The sequence below is a fragment of the Alexandromys fortis genome, unplaced genomic scaffold, assembly GCF_014885135.2.
Source record: "Alexandromys fortis isolate MF-2015 unplaced genomic scaffold, M_Fortis_MF-2015_v1.1 scaffold_38, whole genome shotgun sequence".
In the NCBI taxonomy this organism is placed as follows: Eukaryota; Metazoa; Chordata; class Mammalia; order Rodentia; family Cricetidae; genus Alexandromys; species Alexandromys fortis.
Window position 1 is genome coordinate 11,752,917 of NW_026067916.1, and position 18,513 is coordinate 11,771,429.

Genomic DNA, 18,513 nt, shown 5'->3' on the forward strand with positions numbered 1-18,513 from the left:
ACAGCAGGCTGGAGGTGCTGGTGCAGAGAAAGCAGAACCCGAGTTCGAGGCCAGTCTGGTCCATTCAGGGAATTCCAGGCCAGCCACGCCTGCCAAGGAGAGTCTGTCTCCAAAAAAATATGTAAAGAGGTTGGGGGCATAAAGAATGACAAAACAGAATCCATAAAGTAAGTGTAAACACCTCTAGGAGTGCTATGTTAGTCTTTGTCTGTAACTTAGAACTAGACAAACACATTTAAAAATGTATTGCATAGGCACTTGGAAAATAAGTACTGAAGAGTATTAGGTAAAAGTATCACAACAGACAAATAGTTTCTATTAATGTATGTGGTAGTTTAAGCGAGAATGGTTCCCCACAGGCTTGTGTATTTGGATGTGTGGCACCCCCCAGTTTGGAACTGTTTGAGAAGAACTGGGGGTACAGCCCTGTTGGAGCTGCATCGCTGCAGGGGTGGGTTCTGGGGTTTCAAAAGCCCAGCCATTTCCAATTTCTCTGTCTCCAGCTGCTTCATTCTTGTGGATCAAGACTGAAGTTCTCCACCTGCAGTGGTGGTGCATGCCTTTAATCCCAGAACTCAGGAAACAGTGGCAAGAGGGTCAGCCGGGCCTTACAGAGCAAGTTCTAGGATGGGCGGGGCTACACTCAGATGCCCTGTTTACAAAAAACCTTGTAAGTTCCCAACTACTATTACAGCGCCCTGCCCGCCCGCCCGCCCGATGCAGACTCTTTCCCTATAAAACCATGAACCCAAATTAAATTCTTTCATAAAGTTGCCTTGGTAATGATGTTCTGTCACAGCAACAAAGACGATTTAGTAATAGGTTTGCAATTTCCAGCCATCAAAAGTGGATATACTCACACTGCCCAGACACATCCTATGTAATTAGTATATACCACTGGTATTCACGAGTACTTGTACATAAATCTACAGTTCCCATTCTCTCGGTCTGTACTCATGTTCTGAGACTGCCTTCAGTATGGAATGCCTTCCTTCCCTGTTATGAAAACACGTTTAGGTTGCCAAGGCTCTCAGACAGCTCCTCCCTGGACCTTCTACCCATTATCCTCTTACTAGCTACTTGGAAGTTCTATCCTCTCTGCTAAACAAATAAAGAAACTGATGTGGGGATCACATTCACAGTGAAAGATCAACAGGTAAATTTAACCTCTGGGAACTTTTTTTTTTTCATTATTGTTTGAGGAAAAAGTCTCACTACGTAGACTTGGCTGTCCTACAACCCAGACATCCCCCTGCTTCTGCCTCTCAGATGCTAGATAGGATTAGAAGCACATGCTACCACACCTGGCGCTGATGTCTGTCCTTTAAACTCTCCATAAAGTCAGGCAGATTCCACACATTCTCTCACAATAGAGAGATATTAGCGTTTGTTTAAGTATCTCTCCTCTTAATCGGCTGTTCAGAACAGTCAGAGTGCCTGACTCCATCCCTGTGTTTCCACCAACAATCAACACTGTCTATTACAAAGAGAACTCCAAGTGTTACAAAGAGAATTTGATTCAGTTTATCGCTTTGCAACATTTGTTGTCTATTAGTCTCTTTATACAAGCCTAAGCCATTTTTACCGGAGTGGTGAATGCAGTCCCTGTAACCAAATTGGTTAGAAGTGAACCCATCAACTAATTACCATTGAAATCTTGGATTAAATAACACATAAATACTCCAACTACTTTCTGATCTTCATTTTTTCAACATACTAACATAAATTCTCTTAGTGAAGCCGTTCACATTCCAAATCCCTTACAATTATACATAAAAACAAACTAGCCAAAAAAGTTTCCACTTAAAAACTGTTCAAGTCATCTTTATTTTTAGGATCAACTGCCCAGTGCCAGCTTGGCCTTTAAAATATTTACTCTTGCAGACTTGACTAAGCAAGAGTGCCCACGCTGTGAGCTGCCCTTGAAACGCTTACATCTTCAGGCTCTACTACAATATGGTAAACATCAGAACCTTCCCACCTAACACCTAGACAGCCACTGTCTGAGGCATTCAACAGCTTCCCTATGCAGGAGGCAAACCACTTCCAAGGGGGAGGGGGGGGTGTACTGGACCACCTTGTTTTCTGGGCGCAAACATGGCCCAGTATACCTAGACCTCGCCAGCCCTCTCATCTGGAGTCTGAGCCATAAAACTCAGAGGAATATACATTTCTTTCTCTTTTAATCCCCAGCCTGTTTGCCAAGTTAAGTCTTGAACTATGGTGCTTACGCAGGTCCATCCAGTTTGGGGAAAAAGAATTTACAAAAGTACCTAGCCAAGTCATGGTTAAGTTTATAATCAAAGACTCAGAAGAAGGGGAAAACGGCAAGAAAGCCGAGAAATGTTTTGGTTAAAGCAACAAAAAAAAAAAAAAAAGGCAAAAGTATGACTCGTAAAATAACATCAAAGTAAGCAAAACCTACCACTGACAAAAACAATTGTGAACTGCAAACCTAATTTCAGCAGCACCTACGTATGGAAAACCCACAGGGAAATCAATTAATTGTTCCAGAGTCTACTTTCCCGGTCGCACATGTTAACGCGGTTCCTCGGTTTTGTCAGGATAAAAATAAAATAGTTAGCAAAATGACCCTCGAAGTTAGCAAGGCGGGGATGAGTTAGAAAGCACAACGCCAGAACAATACCAGAACGAGGGCTGTCAACACGAGGCAGAAGAAAGGTGAGCGTGCCTAAGGACCGCCGCATTGTTTGCAGACCTCAGGCAGCCTGCAAGGCCCGCGCACAGGAGTCGGGCAGCCGCCCCTCTGCAGTCACCGCCGGATCCGCAGCTTCAGCGCTGGGGCTGCTGCAGCAGCTGCTACCCTCCCGCGCGGGCAGCGCCAGCAGCACGCAGGGCGCCCGCACCGCGAGCCCGCGCCTACCGCCGATAGCGGACCTCGCGCGGGCCCGGCCCGGGCCACTCGCCGCCCCCTACGCCCACCGGGGACCGCGCCACCCCACGCCGGCAGCGCGCAGAGGCGCGGGCGCCCACCCCGCGCCGAGCCCCGACCCGCAGCCTCCGCGCCCCGGCGGTGGGAGGGGGCCGCGGCCGAGCCGGGCCCGCAGGTGCCCGCGGCTGGGGGCACCGCCGCGCCGACCCCGGAGCCCGCGCCCCGATCCCGCCCGCCGCCCCGCCGCCCGGTCCGCACGGCCCCGGGATCCCGTGTGACCCCGACGCCCTCCACGCGGCCAGCCGAGCACGGAGCCGCGGCGCTTACCGTAGCCGCCTGCGCCGCTGGGAAGCGGCTGGGAGACGCGCGGACGCGCCGAGGAGAGCGCCGCCGCCGGAGCCCGGAGAGCTACAGCCCCGCCGCCGGCGGCGCGCCGCCGCCACCCTCGCGCCGCCCGCCCCGCGCTCCGCCCCCCGGGACGCCCCGCCCCTCGGCTCTCCACGGAGTCTGCGCCGCCCGCCCCGACTCCGCCCCCGGGACGCCCCGCCCCTCGGCTCGCCAGGGAGTCTGCGCTTCAGTCCCCTGGTCGCTGGGCCCGAGCGAGCGGGGCGGGGCCGACGCCTAGACTGGCAGCTCTCGTAACCCAATAGAACTAGGAGGCGGGCTCAAGGGAAAACTGATCAGTTACTGGCGGCTAAACGGACCAATGACCGGTGGGGAGGTGCCGAAGAGAGGCGGCCAGCGTCCGCTCCGTGCTTCGGCATAGGCCAAGGGCGGCGGGAACGGCCCCGGATGTGGGCGGGGCCCTGGCTTGTGCTGGGCCTCCGCTGCGGCGGTTCGGAGAGGCGGAACTCTACCTTCTCCTAATTATGTGAGCGGCTGGGGCTTTCATGGGGGGCACCAGGGTGGAAGAGGACGAGGACCCAAACTGGCGGACTTCCCGACCTTCGCCGTCCTCTCGGCTCGCCCGCCGGCCGCTCTGCCAGGTGAGTCGGGAGCTCGGCCCTTGCCCGTTCGGTACCCGCCCGAGCCGCCCGGTGCTTGGGTGACCCTCAGCCCATCACGCCGCGGCTCGACGACTACCGGGTACATCTCGCACAAACCGCATTCAATTCCAGCATAGGTTTGGGAGAGGTAGGGCAGCCCCACGAAACCACCGTTTGCATACCGCGTTTGCATACCGAAGACCGGGATAGTTGAGCAGCACCCTTAACGTTCCAATGCTGATGCGCCCTAAAGTCAGCCAGGTTGTCAGCTGGGAGGACACTGGGTTTGTAGCGGAAATGGTGATCTTACGAAACGGAGCTGCCTTTGGGTACGGAGAGTTCATTTGGGAGAGTGTTGACAGCGGGAGAAGGGAAATCGGATGGCGAGGGATGGACCTTGGACCGATCTGCACACAACTGATCACTAGATGCAGATAAAAGGATAAGAGACCAGTAGATCTCCATGTGGAGAAAACAAAACAAAAACTGGAGGTTTGCACAGTGGATCAGGAATCATGAGCAAAAACCCTACTTCCTGTGTACCAGAAATACCCATCTCGAGTGGGAAATATCTATTGAGTAAATCTCAGCCTTGGAGTGCACCTTTGACCGTCCCTTGGAGAGAGAGTGGTGGTAAAAGCTAAATAAACTCTTTACCCCGATTAAGACGTTTTTGTAAAACTGGAATCTGTATCACCATTGTAGTTCAGCCTATGCAATCCTTTAAAAAAAAATAAGAGAAATTGAAGATATTCTGGCAAGAAGTGGATCCTAGGCCTTCCAGATTTGAGGATATATCCTAGAGTAACAGTAAGTTTTAAATTGTGAACAAAAGTAAGGGTCATGGAGAGATGGTGATGGTTTATAAAGCTACTGCTCTTCCAGAGGACCTGAGTTCAGTTCCCAGGACCCACACTAGCTTGTTCAGGACTGCCTGTACCTCTCACGCTGGGGACTCCACCAGGGGTGCCAGCTCGTGTTCACATTCAGAAACTGTCTTAGGAGTTGACGTTTTCTTCTCTAAGGGCGTCTGCACAAGTGGCATACACATGCAGACATACGTAGACTTGAATTTTTTTTTAATGAGTATTTTAGAGTAGATTTAGAGAGAATAGTGATGTAAAAGATCCTTCTCATAGGATAATTAGACATGAAGTAATGACAAAATACCTAGTTTTTTAAGTGGTCTGTTTAGCAAGAAAATCTTACAAATGTAGGAAGCAATGATTATCGATGCCTTCTGCGTTACTTAGCCCAGCAGCAACTTTGCAGTCTTCATGCATTGAGTTTATATTAGCCATTGCACCCTTACAAACTGCATTGCCTTTTCCACCGCTCTGACCTCAGGTGCTTGGTGTTAGCACCTCTTGAAATTAAATGCAAGCCTATAGGTTCACAAGCGTGCAGAGAGCTTAAGATCATCGCTGAGTTGCAATAGTCACAGCGTGGGCTTGCGGGGTAGCGCTGAAAAGAAACCAACTGCTCTTGAATAGGTTCATACCCAGTGTCTACTTAAATCTTAAATGCTTAAAATCTTAGCACTACAGTGATGGACTGGAAGAGATGGCAATGGCTGGGAAAACAGCTCTGCAGCCAGGAACAGGCTGCTCCTCCGGAGAACTGCAGGTTACTAGAGGGAGGATTGCAGCCCCAGGGGAATCTGCCACCTCCAGCCCGAGGGCACCTGCACTTGCATGCACACACACACACACACACACAATTCAGGACAGAATGTTTTTAATATACATGCATATGCATACTTGCATGCACACACACACACACACAATTCAGGACAGAATGTTTTTAATATACATGCACATGCATACTTGCATGCATACAGAAATGGTGGTTGTTGCTACAAGACAGTGTTTTCCAAATTGGAAAGACTGGGAAGTAGGAAGCAGCCAACTTTTCTAGGAATAGAAGTGATTTCTGCTGTCACACCCTGAGCTTTTTTTCTTTTCTAGGGTGTATCTCCCTTACCTCAGCCCTGAAACATCCTCTTGAAACTGTGTAAATGAGAATGTCCTTGGCTCAGAGAGTACTCCTCACCTGGCTTTTCACGTTACTCTTCCTGATCATGTTGGTGTTAAAACTGGACGAGAAGGCCCCTTGGAACTGGTTCCTCATTTTTATTCCAGTCTGGATATTTGACACTATCCTCCTCGTCATGCTGATCGTGAAAATGGCTGGACGGTGTAAGTCTGGCTTTGACCCCCGGCATGGGTCACACAATATCAAAAAGAAAGCCTGGTACCTCGTCGCCATGTTACTCAAGCTGGCCTTCTGCCTGGCACTGTGCGCGAGGCTGGAACAGTTCACTACCATGAACCTCTCCTATGTCTTCATCCCGCTGTGGGCCTTGCTGGCTGGCGCTCTGACAGAACTTGGATATAACGTCTTCTTTGTGAGAGACTGACTTCCAGAATACCGAGACCTGATGGGAAGTACCAAGTGTAGTTCTAAGCTGCCATTAACAGGGTTGTGGAGGCAGGAACTTGTAGCCAACCCAAAGCTGAATTATTCAGTATTTGAGTTACTGATATCTTTGTTATCCCTGTGTAAATAAAGCTTGTTTCTGACGTTATTTTTCTGTGCCTCTCACCTTGTGTGTGGTCAGGACGTGAAGTTGTGAACTCTCTGTGAGTTTGCTGATCGGTGCTCTGTATAGACCAGGTATATATGTGTGCTTCTAGACTATGAGGGAAGAACTTGGTTATGAAAATATTCTAGGGATGCAACCTCATGTCCAACTAAGAAAGAACCTTAGTTTGGCATTTCCAAGTGGGGTACGCTCACGTTGAGTTCTTCCTATGGCCTAGGATGAGCCTATTTACGTCATGGGAGCCAGCTCTGCCTCTTTGTTCTGGGAGTCTCAGACAGTGCCTGACTGAAGTGTTCAGGTTTGAGAAATTCTATGCAGCTGCCATAAAAGCAAACTTAACCAATGCCAAAGTCCAGGTAGCCATACTTCTCAAGTTTAGAGGTGAAGCATTTCAAAACTTGGAGATAAAATTCTTGTTTTACCTTCATGGGAATGCCAGGCATCTTGGATGAGTTCACGTGAGACCAGAGAGAGAGCACGGTCCCCAGAACTGGAGCTGCAGATGGTTGTAAGACCATGGGGGGGGGGGGGCAAGGGATCAAACCCCCAGTCTCTCTCTGGAAGTGCTCGTAACTGCTGAACTTGTAAGTGCTTTTAAGGTTTTTTTTTAGAATTAGCCAGGCGGTGGTGGCACACCCCTTTAATCCCAGCACTCGGGAGGCAGAGGCAGGCAGATCTCTGTGAGTTTGAGACCTGCCTGGTCTACAGAGCTAGTTCCAGGACAGGACAGGCTCCAAAGCTATAGAGAAACCCTGTCTCAGAGAGGGGGAGAAAAGGTTTTTTGGGGAGGTTTTGTTTTGTTTTGTTAGGATTTTGTGTATGTGTGTGCACGTGCGTATACACGCTCGCGTGCATATGTACAGGTAAGTGCAAGTGCTTGCAGAAGCCAGAGGGTCGAGACTGCCTGGAGCTGTGTTTAGATGCTTGGCTCGGGTGATGGGATCCACCTCAGTCTTCTGCAAGAGCAGTATGAGCTCCTAACCACTCAGCCCTCTCTCTAGCCTCAAGAGACTGATTTTGTCCTAGTTTTCACTTTTAGCTCTGTCAGCGTCTAAAGTGGTCATTTTGGTGGTTTTAAAGGATCTACCATAGGCAGAGAGTGAGATGATGCATCCCATAATTCAGCACTCTGGTAGAGGAGCAGAATTTTGAATTTGAGGAAAGCCTGGCTAGAGGCCCTTTGTCTCACTGCTAATACAGAATTTCTGTGCAGGTGGCTACTGGTGTGAGCAGGCATCCATGCGTGTGTATGGAAGACAGAGGTCAACACCTGCTGTCCTCCGTAGTCTGCCAGTTGGCTAGACTACCCAGCCAGTAGTCCCTGAATCCGGAACCTGCGTGAGTGCTGGGTATCCAAACTGGGGTCTTCACTCTTCAGCAGTAAGCCATCTTCCAGGGCCCCCGAAGATTATTTTAATACATTTCTTCCTTGTAAATAAAGATAATAAAAGCAGCCACACACCACAAAGACCGCTTAAATTACACTAGGCTTTTGAAATTAAAAAGCTAACCAAAAAACATCTCGTTGCACATGTCTTCCTGTCAGTTAACTGGCCACGGAGTGTTATTTTTGAGTATCTAAACGTAGGAGTCATAAAACAGTATTTGGAAGTGAGGATTTAGGCTTGGTCAGACAAATCCAAACAGGCCTTTGGAGCAGATCATTAATTCAAATAAAATTCCCATTGTAATAAACAAGCTGCAGAATCACTTACTTCAGATAAAATTGTTCAGGCAATTGCCTCTCTCTCTCTCTCTCTCTCTCTCTCTCTCTCTCTCTCTCTCTCTCTCTCTCTCTCTCTTTTCTAGACAGAATTTCTCTGTGTATCCCTGGCTTCTCTCTCTGTAACCGCGGCTGTCCTAGAACTCACTATGTAGGCCACCCTGGCCTCAAATTCAGAGATCCCCCTGCTTCTGCCTCCCGAGTGCAGGGGATTAAAGACATTGCCGCCACCACCGCCCTGCTTCAAGCAATTGGCCTTAGTGATAAGCTCTCCTAGGGTCAAAGTGTGACAGTTATTCCTTCCCAGAACAACTGTAACAAGAAAGGAAAAGACATGAGTAACAATTATATGCAGAAGACAACAGGAACCAGCCTGCTCATTCGTGAGGATGAAACAAGTTTAATGGCCTCTGGCAGGTTCTCAGTGTACAACCTTCGTCTGTGTGAGACACCTAAGGCAGCACAGGAAATGATTAATGTGTGCATTAATAACATCTCAACATTGGCTCATGAGAAACATTAAAAAGAAACAGTGCAGCTGGGCGGTGGTGGAGGCAGAGACAGGCAGATCTCTGTGAGTTCCAGGCCAGCCTGGTCTGTAGAGCAAGTTCCAGGACAGGCTCTAAAACTTACAGGGAAACCGTCTCAAAAACAACCTCCCCCTCCCCCCAAAAAAAGATGCTTGTTGGTGGGAAATACATAGTATTACAGAAAAAATGCCTTCTGGGTTCCTTTTTATAAGATGCATAATCACTGCCTCAAGTAACAAGCAGGCTCCTGCAGAGGCCACTGTTCTCTGAGTTATGATAGATACGTAGCTTATAGACAGCACTTTTTCAGTCTAAGCAAAAGGGTATTTCTCAATAAGAACAGTTATGAGCAGACATCTTCATGAAATGGAAGTCGTGATCTATGAACATCTTTCCCCCAGCTTAGCTCTACAAACAACAGCCCACTCCTGGAGAGTTCTCCAGTACCAAGGACAGATCTGTGCTCAGATTAGATAGGAGCATGTCTGGCCTGCAGCACACACGTGTGTCGCAAGACAGCTATAAACTATGCTGACACTTTTCTAGGTGACAAGGTCAGATTAGAGTCAGAAGGTTGACACCGTGAAAAAGTTCAAGATTCTTACAAGTTTGCTAGCCTTAGAAAGTTGGCCTGTTTTCTACTTTGCTTTTCTGCAGTTCAGCAGATGAGAATTAAAATTAATAAGCAGAGATGAGAGGGAAAGCAAAGTACATAATCATTTCCTCTCATAGAAGGGCAGGCACGTCCCTGAGCCATAAAGGAAAATGGGTATTTCTCTTTGTTGAGTGAAATGATCGGTCCTTTAGCATTTACAAACTACCAGAAGAATTTAATGATTTGCAGTTCTCAGAATTAGCACAAAATTAGTGTCTAAGAGGGCAGGACAGAGAGGAGCAGCGACTCAGAATGGTAAAGCTAAACATGAGGTAAATGTTGACGGGGTCTCTTACAAACAAGAGTGTGAGCAGTGTGGAGGGGGAGGATCCCCAGTGGGTAGCAAGTGCTCTCCATCCAACACCAGGCCGGTAGCGCTATCTTCCCATTTCCTGTTTCCCATCACTGCCTGCATCTGTGGTCTGCGGGCAGTCTGTGACGTGCCCCACCTTTACCTCGGCCCAGAGCTCTAGCAGGGCTTCTGAAGGAAGCCAGCAATGTGCTGAGCATCCGTCATGTTCTGCCGTCCCCTTCACCAGTCGGCATACCGGGCGTTACCTTCCACGGGCAGCCACAGCTATAGTTGTGACGCTATGGTCTGCTGTGACTGTCGCATTTGTGCAGGGAAAGAAACGATTTCTCCATCTGCAGTACACAACAATCTACAGGAACTAAACAATAAGGCTGGAAGCCTTCAAGGCTGCCTGGGTTGCAAAGCCAGCCTGAAAGAATGTCTGAGACCTGGGACTGTGGCTCTGGGGTTCACGTATGTTCGGCCTGAGTTCTGCAAGAACTCAACAAAGGGGAGGGAGACCAGTCAGCAAACCAGAAAGGGCTGCCATCCCAGTCACTCCCTGAGGTAGGCTGTCAGAGCCAGATTAAGCATCGTGTTCTCATTAAATAAGCAATCCGTTTTAAAACCAGTTCAATGTCGCTTTCATATCTAGTTATACTAGTTATAATCAGGCTAGAGAAAGAATAAGAGCTTTTCCTACCACTCGAGCAAATAAATATAAAGTTCACCATGTCACTTAACGACCTAGCTTGAAAACAACGGTGCGCCCATCCTTGTCCTGAAATAGAGATATTCGGGTCAGAGAGACTTACTGTGCACTCCAGAACCCACACCTAACTGAAGATCCAAAATGACCTCGATGCTCCCTCTCTTGGGGCAAAGTAAAGTTTATTACTGCCTTGAGGCAGATTAAGGAGACTTTCAGGTTAGAATCACTTTCAGAATTTTACCATCTGAAGACAGAAACCGGAACTTGCAAAGAGTCTGAGACTAAAATGTTAAACTTAAGAAAATAATTACAAAACAAAGGTAAGAAGACTGTGGTTATCAATCTTTTTTATTGAAAGGTGGAAGACAAGGAAAATAGCCTCTCAAATGCCAAAAACAAATCTGTACCTAAATGTAAATAAGTGCTTTACATACCAATAAACTGTCCCTTTCGCCCCCCCAAAACTGAGTTTACCAAACAATGCTAATTTATTATTTACAAAAAAATCTTACCTGCCATAGAACTGAATTTAGAAAAGAAAATCTTATTTTGAGTACATTAATTAAATTTCTTAAAACATTTAACCTAAGAAAATGTTTCCTCAATTGCCTACCCCTTCCATTCCGGAAAGAAGCCTATTTCAAACAAGTTTATACAGAAATGCACACATAATACAACACACAGTGCTGTGTACACCAACCTGATCATTAAGGTCAGTAGTCTTGTCATAGGAACATAGACAATCAATATATGGCTTTATGTAACTTTGCAACTAAGTATCAAAAATGTTTAATTCTTTTGATAGCTAACCTGAGTATGGGATATATATGACTTAGCTAAGAGGATATAAATAAAATGAGAAAAGGGGAAAATGTGTGTGTATGTGTGTGTGTGAGAGAGAGACCTAAGTTTTTAAGTGAAGGTCTATATATTATTTAATAACATATTAACAATGACTCTGTATAGCATATGACCTTATTAAAACTGCATCTTAAGTGCTTTATTGTTCTGGTCTAAGATATTGGAAATTAAAAAAAAACTTATTTCACATGGAGAATGAAGAGTATACTAACTAAAAAACCACTAATATGCAGTATTAAAATAGGTATTTGTGTGTAACAAAGGTAGTTCTCAGTTCAGCAAGTTCTCAGATGGCATCTGAAGAGGATTTTTAAAAAGGAACCCGTAAGACCAGGGGCATAAGCATGATTCAAGTCTGTAAGGCTTTAACTTGAACTCTTGAGCACGTTGGTTATTCATACCCCACCTTCACAGAGGTGTATGCATTTGACAATCAACTAAACCTTTACATTATGGGTAACTGACTGTGGGCTACATAAGAAACATGCACTCCTTTAAGGGAAAACCGTAGGCTCATCTATCTGGGGAACAACCTACCAGTGTTTCCTTGCAGTACGACCTCAGAGTGTCTACTGTAGGGGACTGGGAACAAACACACCGTGGTAAAGATATCACCCCTAAAATCCAGGTCTTAACAGTATCCCTTCCTAGTCTTAGCACTCGTTTATTAGGAATCTGTTCCCCAGAAAGATGATGAAGAACCCTAAATTCAGCTTAAAGTGGCTTAGTAAGTGCAGTGAAAGCCAGCCAGTTACACAGAGAACGAACAAACCCTTATTTACAGTCATGACTTTGAACTCCTCTCCATGAAATGTCCAGACTACAAGCTGAGTTCCTGTGAGCCACCAAGATGTCCTGTTTCACTGCCCATCTTCGTTAGCCATCACTGTTGCTACCGTTGATTCTCATTGGTTCCTCACCACATACAAAGCATGGGCGGTGAAAATGGAGCCCACGGAACGGAAACGGCAGTCTCCCGAAAGGCAGCGCAGCACAGAGCAGGAAAGCTGGCTGAAAGTCGTCAGTCAAGACAGGGACCCAGGATAATACAAGGAAAACGTTTGCAATGCAAGAGCTCCTTCCATCCCCCCATCCCCCCCCCTCTCCCCCCCCCCCCCCCCCCCCCCCCCCCCCCCCCCCCCCCCCCCCCCCCCCCGCACACAGGCATCCAAGTGGAGCAGACCGAGGCTGTGCAGACTTCCCTACGCACCTCGCGCCCATACACAGCGGCCGCGCCAGAGCTCTAGGAGGCTACGCCTGACACTGGCCTGGCGGGCCGGGGAGAGGCCCCGAGAAAGACGAGCTGACGGTGCTGTTACATCTGAGTCACTATCATCGCCTCTGTTTAAAAATTTGTTTTTGTAGCATGGAAAATTGTAAAATAAGCCTTTTAATTGCCCATAATTCAACTTTGTGCATGCCAGTTTTTCACTCAGCTATTATTAAACATACAGGTGCCCTTTAGTAAGAGAAATTTCTATCACCCGGAAAAAGATTACACTAGGGCTAAAGAATCTGGCCACGTAACTTCATTAATTAAAGGGATAAAAACATCAACATTCTTAGTTTCTCCCAACTTCTAACTATTAATTATTTTCTTATTGTTGAACATAAATATTTTAAGATTTATTCCAGAAAGTAGCACTAGGAATTTTCATATATCCATCAATTTAAGAAACTGTGCAAAACAATATACATAATATACATCCCAAAATACACGCACATGTGTGTACACACACACACAAACACACAATATATTATATATATGTATATGCTTTCATAACTGAATCCTGGTTCTTTGAAGGTTTGTACAATATGGGAAATTTAAATATTTACTAGATTTGAGCACATACATTTTCCTCCATTTCCTCCCCCATGTGTATACATTAACAGAGACATAGATCAAACAAACTGAATTGTCAGGTTGTTTCTGCAAACTCAACAGAAAGCATTGTTATGAACCTTTATTAGGGCTCACGTTTCAATATGGATCATACTAAAGACTTCTGAAAGCTATGTACATACAATGCTGACACACTTGACAGCAAAGGAAACGTCGATATAAATAAGCTCTATGGAAAACCTTAAATTGTCAAAAAAGAATTCTGGCTCATATTACAAAAAATATATTTATGTGATTTTTGTCAGCTCCATTCTGAACCTAAAACTCAGACTCCTTTGATGTGACCGGCAATGGTGACAGTGCGGCGGGCCCTAGTGCGCGGATTCAGTCACGGACAGGCACTGCGGAATGTTACGAAGCTACATAAACTACGCTGTAACCAACGAGAGCACTTCCTGGGCTCGCTTTCAGATTTCATGAATCGTTATTACAAATTATCTTTAAAAAGGAATTTTAAACACAATGTACAAATTCAGCACAAATTGTCATTATCGTTCTTGTCTTGATTTGAGTGCACAGAACTCTGTTGCCGTGTATCAACTACATCAGTGAGACTTCCAGGACACAGTTCTTCCCTGAAGTCTTTGTTACTGTCTTCAAATTTAGACTCCACGTCAATCTGGAAACCTGAAAACTGAACATGATCCAACTTCGTCTTAACAGTTTTGCCTTCTGTGCTATCCAGGGTTCTAGTCTTTTCAGCTATGGTAACTCTCAAAGGGTCTTCCTTGGTTCTTGTAGGGGCAACAGGTTCATGTTTAATCTGTTGGGATTCATACTTAGAAGGAAGTTTGTCTGAAAACACAGAGTCTGATGAGGTTTGGTTCACAGCACAAAGGATGTTGCCGGTGTGAGGTTCGAGAACGGATGACTTAGGACCTGATGACATGCATGTTTCGTGACAAGTGTCCTCCTCTGCGTGATATAACTTAAGTCGAACATGCCACGCCAAACTGCACACGGCAGAGACGGTCTTGAACTGATGAACAACGTTCCTGGGAATGAAGTAAATGTCATTGTCGTACAGCTGAATCCTGGCATAGCGAATGCCTTCTCTCCGCAGCTGATTAAGTTTTGCATCATCAACCCACTGAACACACTGGAAAAAAAAATAGAGGTAAGACTTGCACAACAAAATCTAAGTGAAAATGATGATTATTTTAAGTTTTGGTTTTACCTGGGACAGTGGAGGTTCGTGTAAATCTAACTGCATTCGTTGAACTACTTCTAAGAAATCTTCTGCATGGAAACAAATCACATCTTTGGTTATTCGGGGCTGGTCAGGTCTGTAAAGGAGGGTGATAATAAAGGAACCTTCCATTAATGTTTCATCCTGTTAAGTCCTTAATAAATTCAAACAAAACTAGTTTACGATCAACACCAAAACCTTACAAATAAAGAAAACCACTTCATCTGTTAAAATCAGGTTAGCCGTGAGCTCCAACCTAAACAGACTAACAACTGTCTTTACTTTCAGAATTATCCGTAAATTATACAAACCATCAAAACTAAGTATCTCATTTTAATGCAGTTCAATTTTTCTTTAAGTGTTAAAATATAAAATACCGCATAAAAGAAGCAGAAGCAAACAAGAAAGACACAGACTACGTGTTCTCATTTCCATGTGTAAGTTAAAGGGGCCTTGGCAAAGCACAGAATGGTAGTTATCGGGCTGGAGAGAGTGAATTACAGAGGAATAACTGGAAATGTTCTGTAGTACAGGAGGGTGACTATGGTTAACACTTAGTTAAATACTGCAAACAGGCAGAAGAGAGAACTTCATTCTCACCACACAAAAATGGTGGATGCTGTGGTGGTTGTGGAAGTAACAGATAAAGCAGTGTTCTGCTCTGTTATATAGGGTATACCTGTGTTGAAATATCACACTGAATCTCATAAATATGTACATTTAGTATATTATTAATTTTATAATGAAAAGTATGGGCAGAAGGGGCTCACGCCTGTAACCTGGATTACACAGTGACACTCTACAAAAAAAAGAGAGAGAGAAGAAATACTTTCTTGTTCTACAGAAGATACTGTCTACCTGAACACACCCAATCTCAAAAGCTCTGGACACTAAGTAGGCTTAGGCCCAGTTAGTGTGAGATGGGAAAGATTGCACACAGCCATGCTGATGATGCACACAGCCATGCTGATGCACACAGCCATGCTGATGATGCACACAGCCATGCTGATGATGCACACAGCCATGCTGATGATGCACACAGCCATGCAACCCTAAGGACTCTTGCAGTTTTATTTTGTATACTAGTGCACATTAATGGGTCTTAGTAACAATAAGTTAAGAAATGTCTATTACAAATACTCATTCTTCATTGGAGACATTACATTTCTTATATAAATTATGAAAAATTTCCAAATTCTTCAATTAGAAATACAAAAATACATTTTCACAGAAGATGCTCAAAATAAATTTCTGAAGTGAAATTCCAATCAAGGCAGTACACAAGGAAAATCCTGACAGTCTAGCCTGACAGAGACAACGACCAATCAATGTGCAGTCACGGAGCCCTGTCTCAGCTAACACATCTAGAAAACACTCCCGCAGCTAAGGCTCAGAGGGGTGGAAGAATTCTAAGAGCCAGATGACCAGGGCTATGCTGTGAGATCCTGTCTCCTAATAAGTTACATCCATAGAGTCTCACCAACAGGACTGCCCAAAAAGGACACCAAAGTGTGCAAAGTCACATGGGGAAAGCCTTTGAGGCCCCAACCCTACACAAAGAACTGCAGGCTGCTAAGTAGAAAGGTGGGGGAGAGGGGGCCCTCTGGGGACAAAAGCACACTAATTGGTTGTCTAATAACAAACGCTCATCCTGGGCAACAGACATAAAAGAACCATTATATGGAGTTAACATATGGAGCTATATACATAGATACAAGTACATATATGGCTATAGTAACAACTGATAAAAAGAAAAGGCCATGAATCTGAAGGAGAGCAGGGAGTGATGTAAGGGAGGGTCTGGAAAGAGGAAAGGGAAGAGAAAAAGGTTGTAATTAAAAATATAATCTCAGCCGGTGGTGGTGGAGCACGCCTTTAATCCCAGCAGTGGGGGGGGGGGGGGGGGGGGGGNTTGAGGCCAGCCTGGTCTACAAGAGCTACAGCCTGGTTCCAGGACAGGCTCCAAAGCCACAGAGAAACCCTGTCGTCTCGAAAAACCAAACAAACAAAAAATACAATCTCAAAAAAAAAAAAAAAAAAAGAAAGAAATATAAGTCATAATATAGTCAAATCCCTAAGGTTCAATGAGAGAGTCTCCTGGATGATACTACATACAGAAATGAGGGCAGCCAGTTCCTGGAGTGCAGACTTTTCAAAGACTAAAACACAGAAGAAAGTATGGACAGAAAACACAACTGCCCTCCCTCCTCTGCGCTGCTCCTCAGACACTGTCCTGGCAGACTAACCGAGGGACAGAAAGTAGCAGATGAATGGATATTTGAGGTAAAGAAATGGCTGAAGTAATGAGCCACCAAGAATACTACAAGACAAATGTTCTACAACTTGACTGTCGTTGTAGTACATAGCTAAAGAAATTAGTCAAAACAAGGAGCAGGCTTAAAATTGGTACATGTTTTATTGAATGTAAATTATACCCCAACTTTATGGGTATAATTATGGGCTCGAGAGACAGCTCCACAGGCAAAGCACTAAGCAAGTGTGAGGACCTGGGTTCAGAGCCCAACCATGCCAAGTTGAGCACTATAATCCCAGAGTTCTTATGGCAAAATGGGAGTGGAAAACAATAGAATCCAGTCCCAGAAAGCTTGCAGGCAGCTTTCCTGCATACTCAGCAGCCGAACAAGAGAACCTGTCTCAAAGAAGCAGAGTAAGAGGACTGAGTCTCAGACACACTAACACACACCACGGTCATGACATAATGAATGACCTCCCAAGGTCATTCGTAAATGAGCTTACAGTAGCTCTAGGTATATCTAGTTCCCTTTAACCAGGAATTTCTCCATTAGTCATTTTAAAAAGGAAATTATTCCACTCAAATTAGAGTCTAGCAATTTAAATATTCAATTCAATTATGCTATCCAAATGTAAGAGCAAAATAAATGATTTTCCCTAGCAAAAAGAAATTATGAACATTTCCAATACAGGGCTTTTGTTTTGTTTTTCTTTTTCTTTTTTTTTTTTTTCTTTTTTGTTTTTTTGTTTTTCGAGACAGGATTTCTCTGTAGCTTTGGAACCTATCCTGGTACTCACTTTGTAGATCAGGCTGCCTTTGAACTCACAGAGATCCACCTGCCTCTGCCTCCCGAGTGCTGGGATTAAAGCCGTGTGCCACTACTGCCCAGCTTTTGTTTTGTTTTTCAAGACAAAAGTTTCTCTCCACAGCCCTGGCTGTCCTGGAACCCTCTCTGTAGAGCAGGCTGGCCTCAAACTCACGGAGAGCCTCCTGCCCCTGCCTCCCCAGTGCTGGGACTAAAGGTCTGTACCACCATCTCATGGCCCAATAAAGATTTTAAATGGCATACACTTTTAATCCCAGTACTTGGGAAGAAGAGGCAAGTGAGTCTTTGATGTACATAGTGAATTCCAGGACTGTCTTAGTAAGGCCAGCTCCACAGTAACACACTGTCTCGAAAACAGTGAAAGGAAATATAATAAAATAACAGTAGTTAGTGTAAGGAAGAACCCAGGTTCAAGTTCTAGTACAGCCAACGCCAACAAACAACTATAGTGGGGCTGGAGTTGAGCAGTTAAGAGCGCTGGCTGCTCCTCCAGAGGACTCAAGCCCATCTCCAACACCTATGTGACAACCCCAACTGTCCTCTTCTGCCCCACCAGACACGGCTTGCGTGGGATTCAGGCGAAACATTCAGACACACAGAATAAATCTGAGGAAGCAGCTTGTGTACCGCTGTCCACAGTGCACAGCCTTCAGCACCCCCACAGCAGCTGTGGTCTGTCGCTCAAAGCCTTGGCCTATGTGGTCAGCGTGGGCCCTCGTCCTGTCTTCAAACAGCATCTCCCGAGGCTCGCTGGTTCGAGGTAGATACTGAAGGTTTTTGATTTCATTGGTAGTCCTGTTTATTAAAAGAGATTTGCATTTAAATACTGAGGCTTGTTTCCTTACCAGGCATTTCATAATCACATAATTTCAGATAAAAGGAGATGTTTAATTCTTTTTTTTAAATATTTATTTATTAATTATGTATACAATATTCTGTCTGTGTGTATGCCTGCAGGCCAGAAGAGGGCACCAGACCCCATTACAGATGGTTGTGAGCCACCATGTGGTTGCTGGGAATTGAACTCAGGACCTTTGGAAGAACAGGCAGTGCTCTTAACCTCTGAGCCATCTCTCCAGCCCGA

General features: G+C 45.5%; 3 protein-coding genes across 4 annotated transcripts in view; 1 reads left to right on the forward strand and 2 right to left on the reverse strand.

Annotated features, from left to right (window-relative positions):
• Positions 1–3,343, reverse strand: part of Phtf2 (putative homeodomain transcription factor 2) — an 88,065-nt gene extending 84,722 nt beyond the window's left edge. For both annotated transcript variants that reach the window (XM_050139813.1, XM_050139811.1), the window contains exon 1: positions 3,221–3,343. The gene's annotated coding sequence lies outside the window, so the exon portion shown is untranslated. The remainder of the gene's footprint in view (positions 1–3,220) is intronic.
• Positions 3,344–3,690: 347 nt separating this feature from the next.
• Positions 3,691–6,460, forward strand: Tmem60 (transmembrane protein 60). The gene is made up of 2 exons (XM_050139821.1): positions 3,691–3,879; positions 5,847–6,460. Exon 2 carries the CDS (start codon positions 5,897–5,899, stop codon positions 6,296–6,298), a length of 402 nt encoding a protein of 133 aa, XP_049995778.1. The 5' UTR covers positions 3,691–3,879; positions 5,847–5,896; the 3' UTR covers positions 6,299–6,460.
• Positions 6,461–12,771: 6,311 nt separating this feature from the next.
• Positions 12,772–18,513, reverse strand: part of Rsbn1l (round spermatid basic protein 1 like) — a 51,378-nt gene continuing 45,636 nt past the window's right edge. The window contains exons 6-8 of the mRNA XM_050139803.1: positions 18,057–18,224; positions 14,338–14,446; positions 12,772–14,259 (exon numbers count right to left, since the gene is read on the reverse strand). Coding sequence (XP_049995760.1) covers positions 13,633–14,259; positions 14,338–14,446; positions 18,057–18,224 — 904 coding nt within the window. The 3' untranslated portion in view covers positions 12,772–13,632. The remainder of the gene's footprint in view (positions 14,260–14,337; positions 14,447–18,056; positions 18,225–18,513) is intronic.

What these genes read in the sequence shown, in the direction of transcription:
- Tmem60 (XM_050139821.1), top strand. Translation starts at nt 5,897, where the DNA reads ATGAGAATGTCCTTGGCTCAGAGAGTACTCCTCACCTGGCTTTTCACG.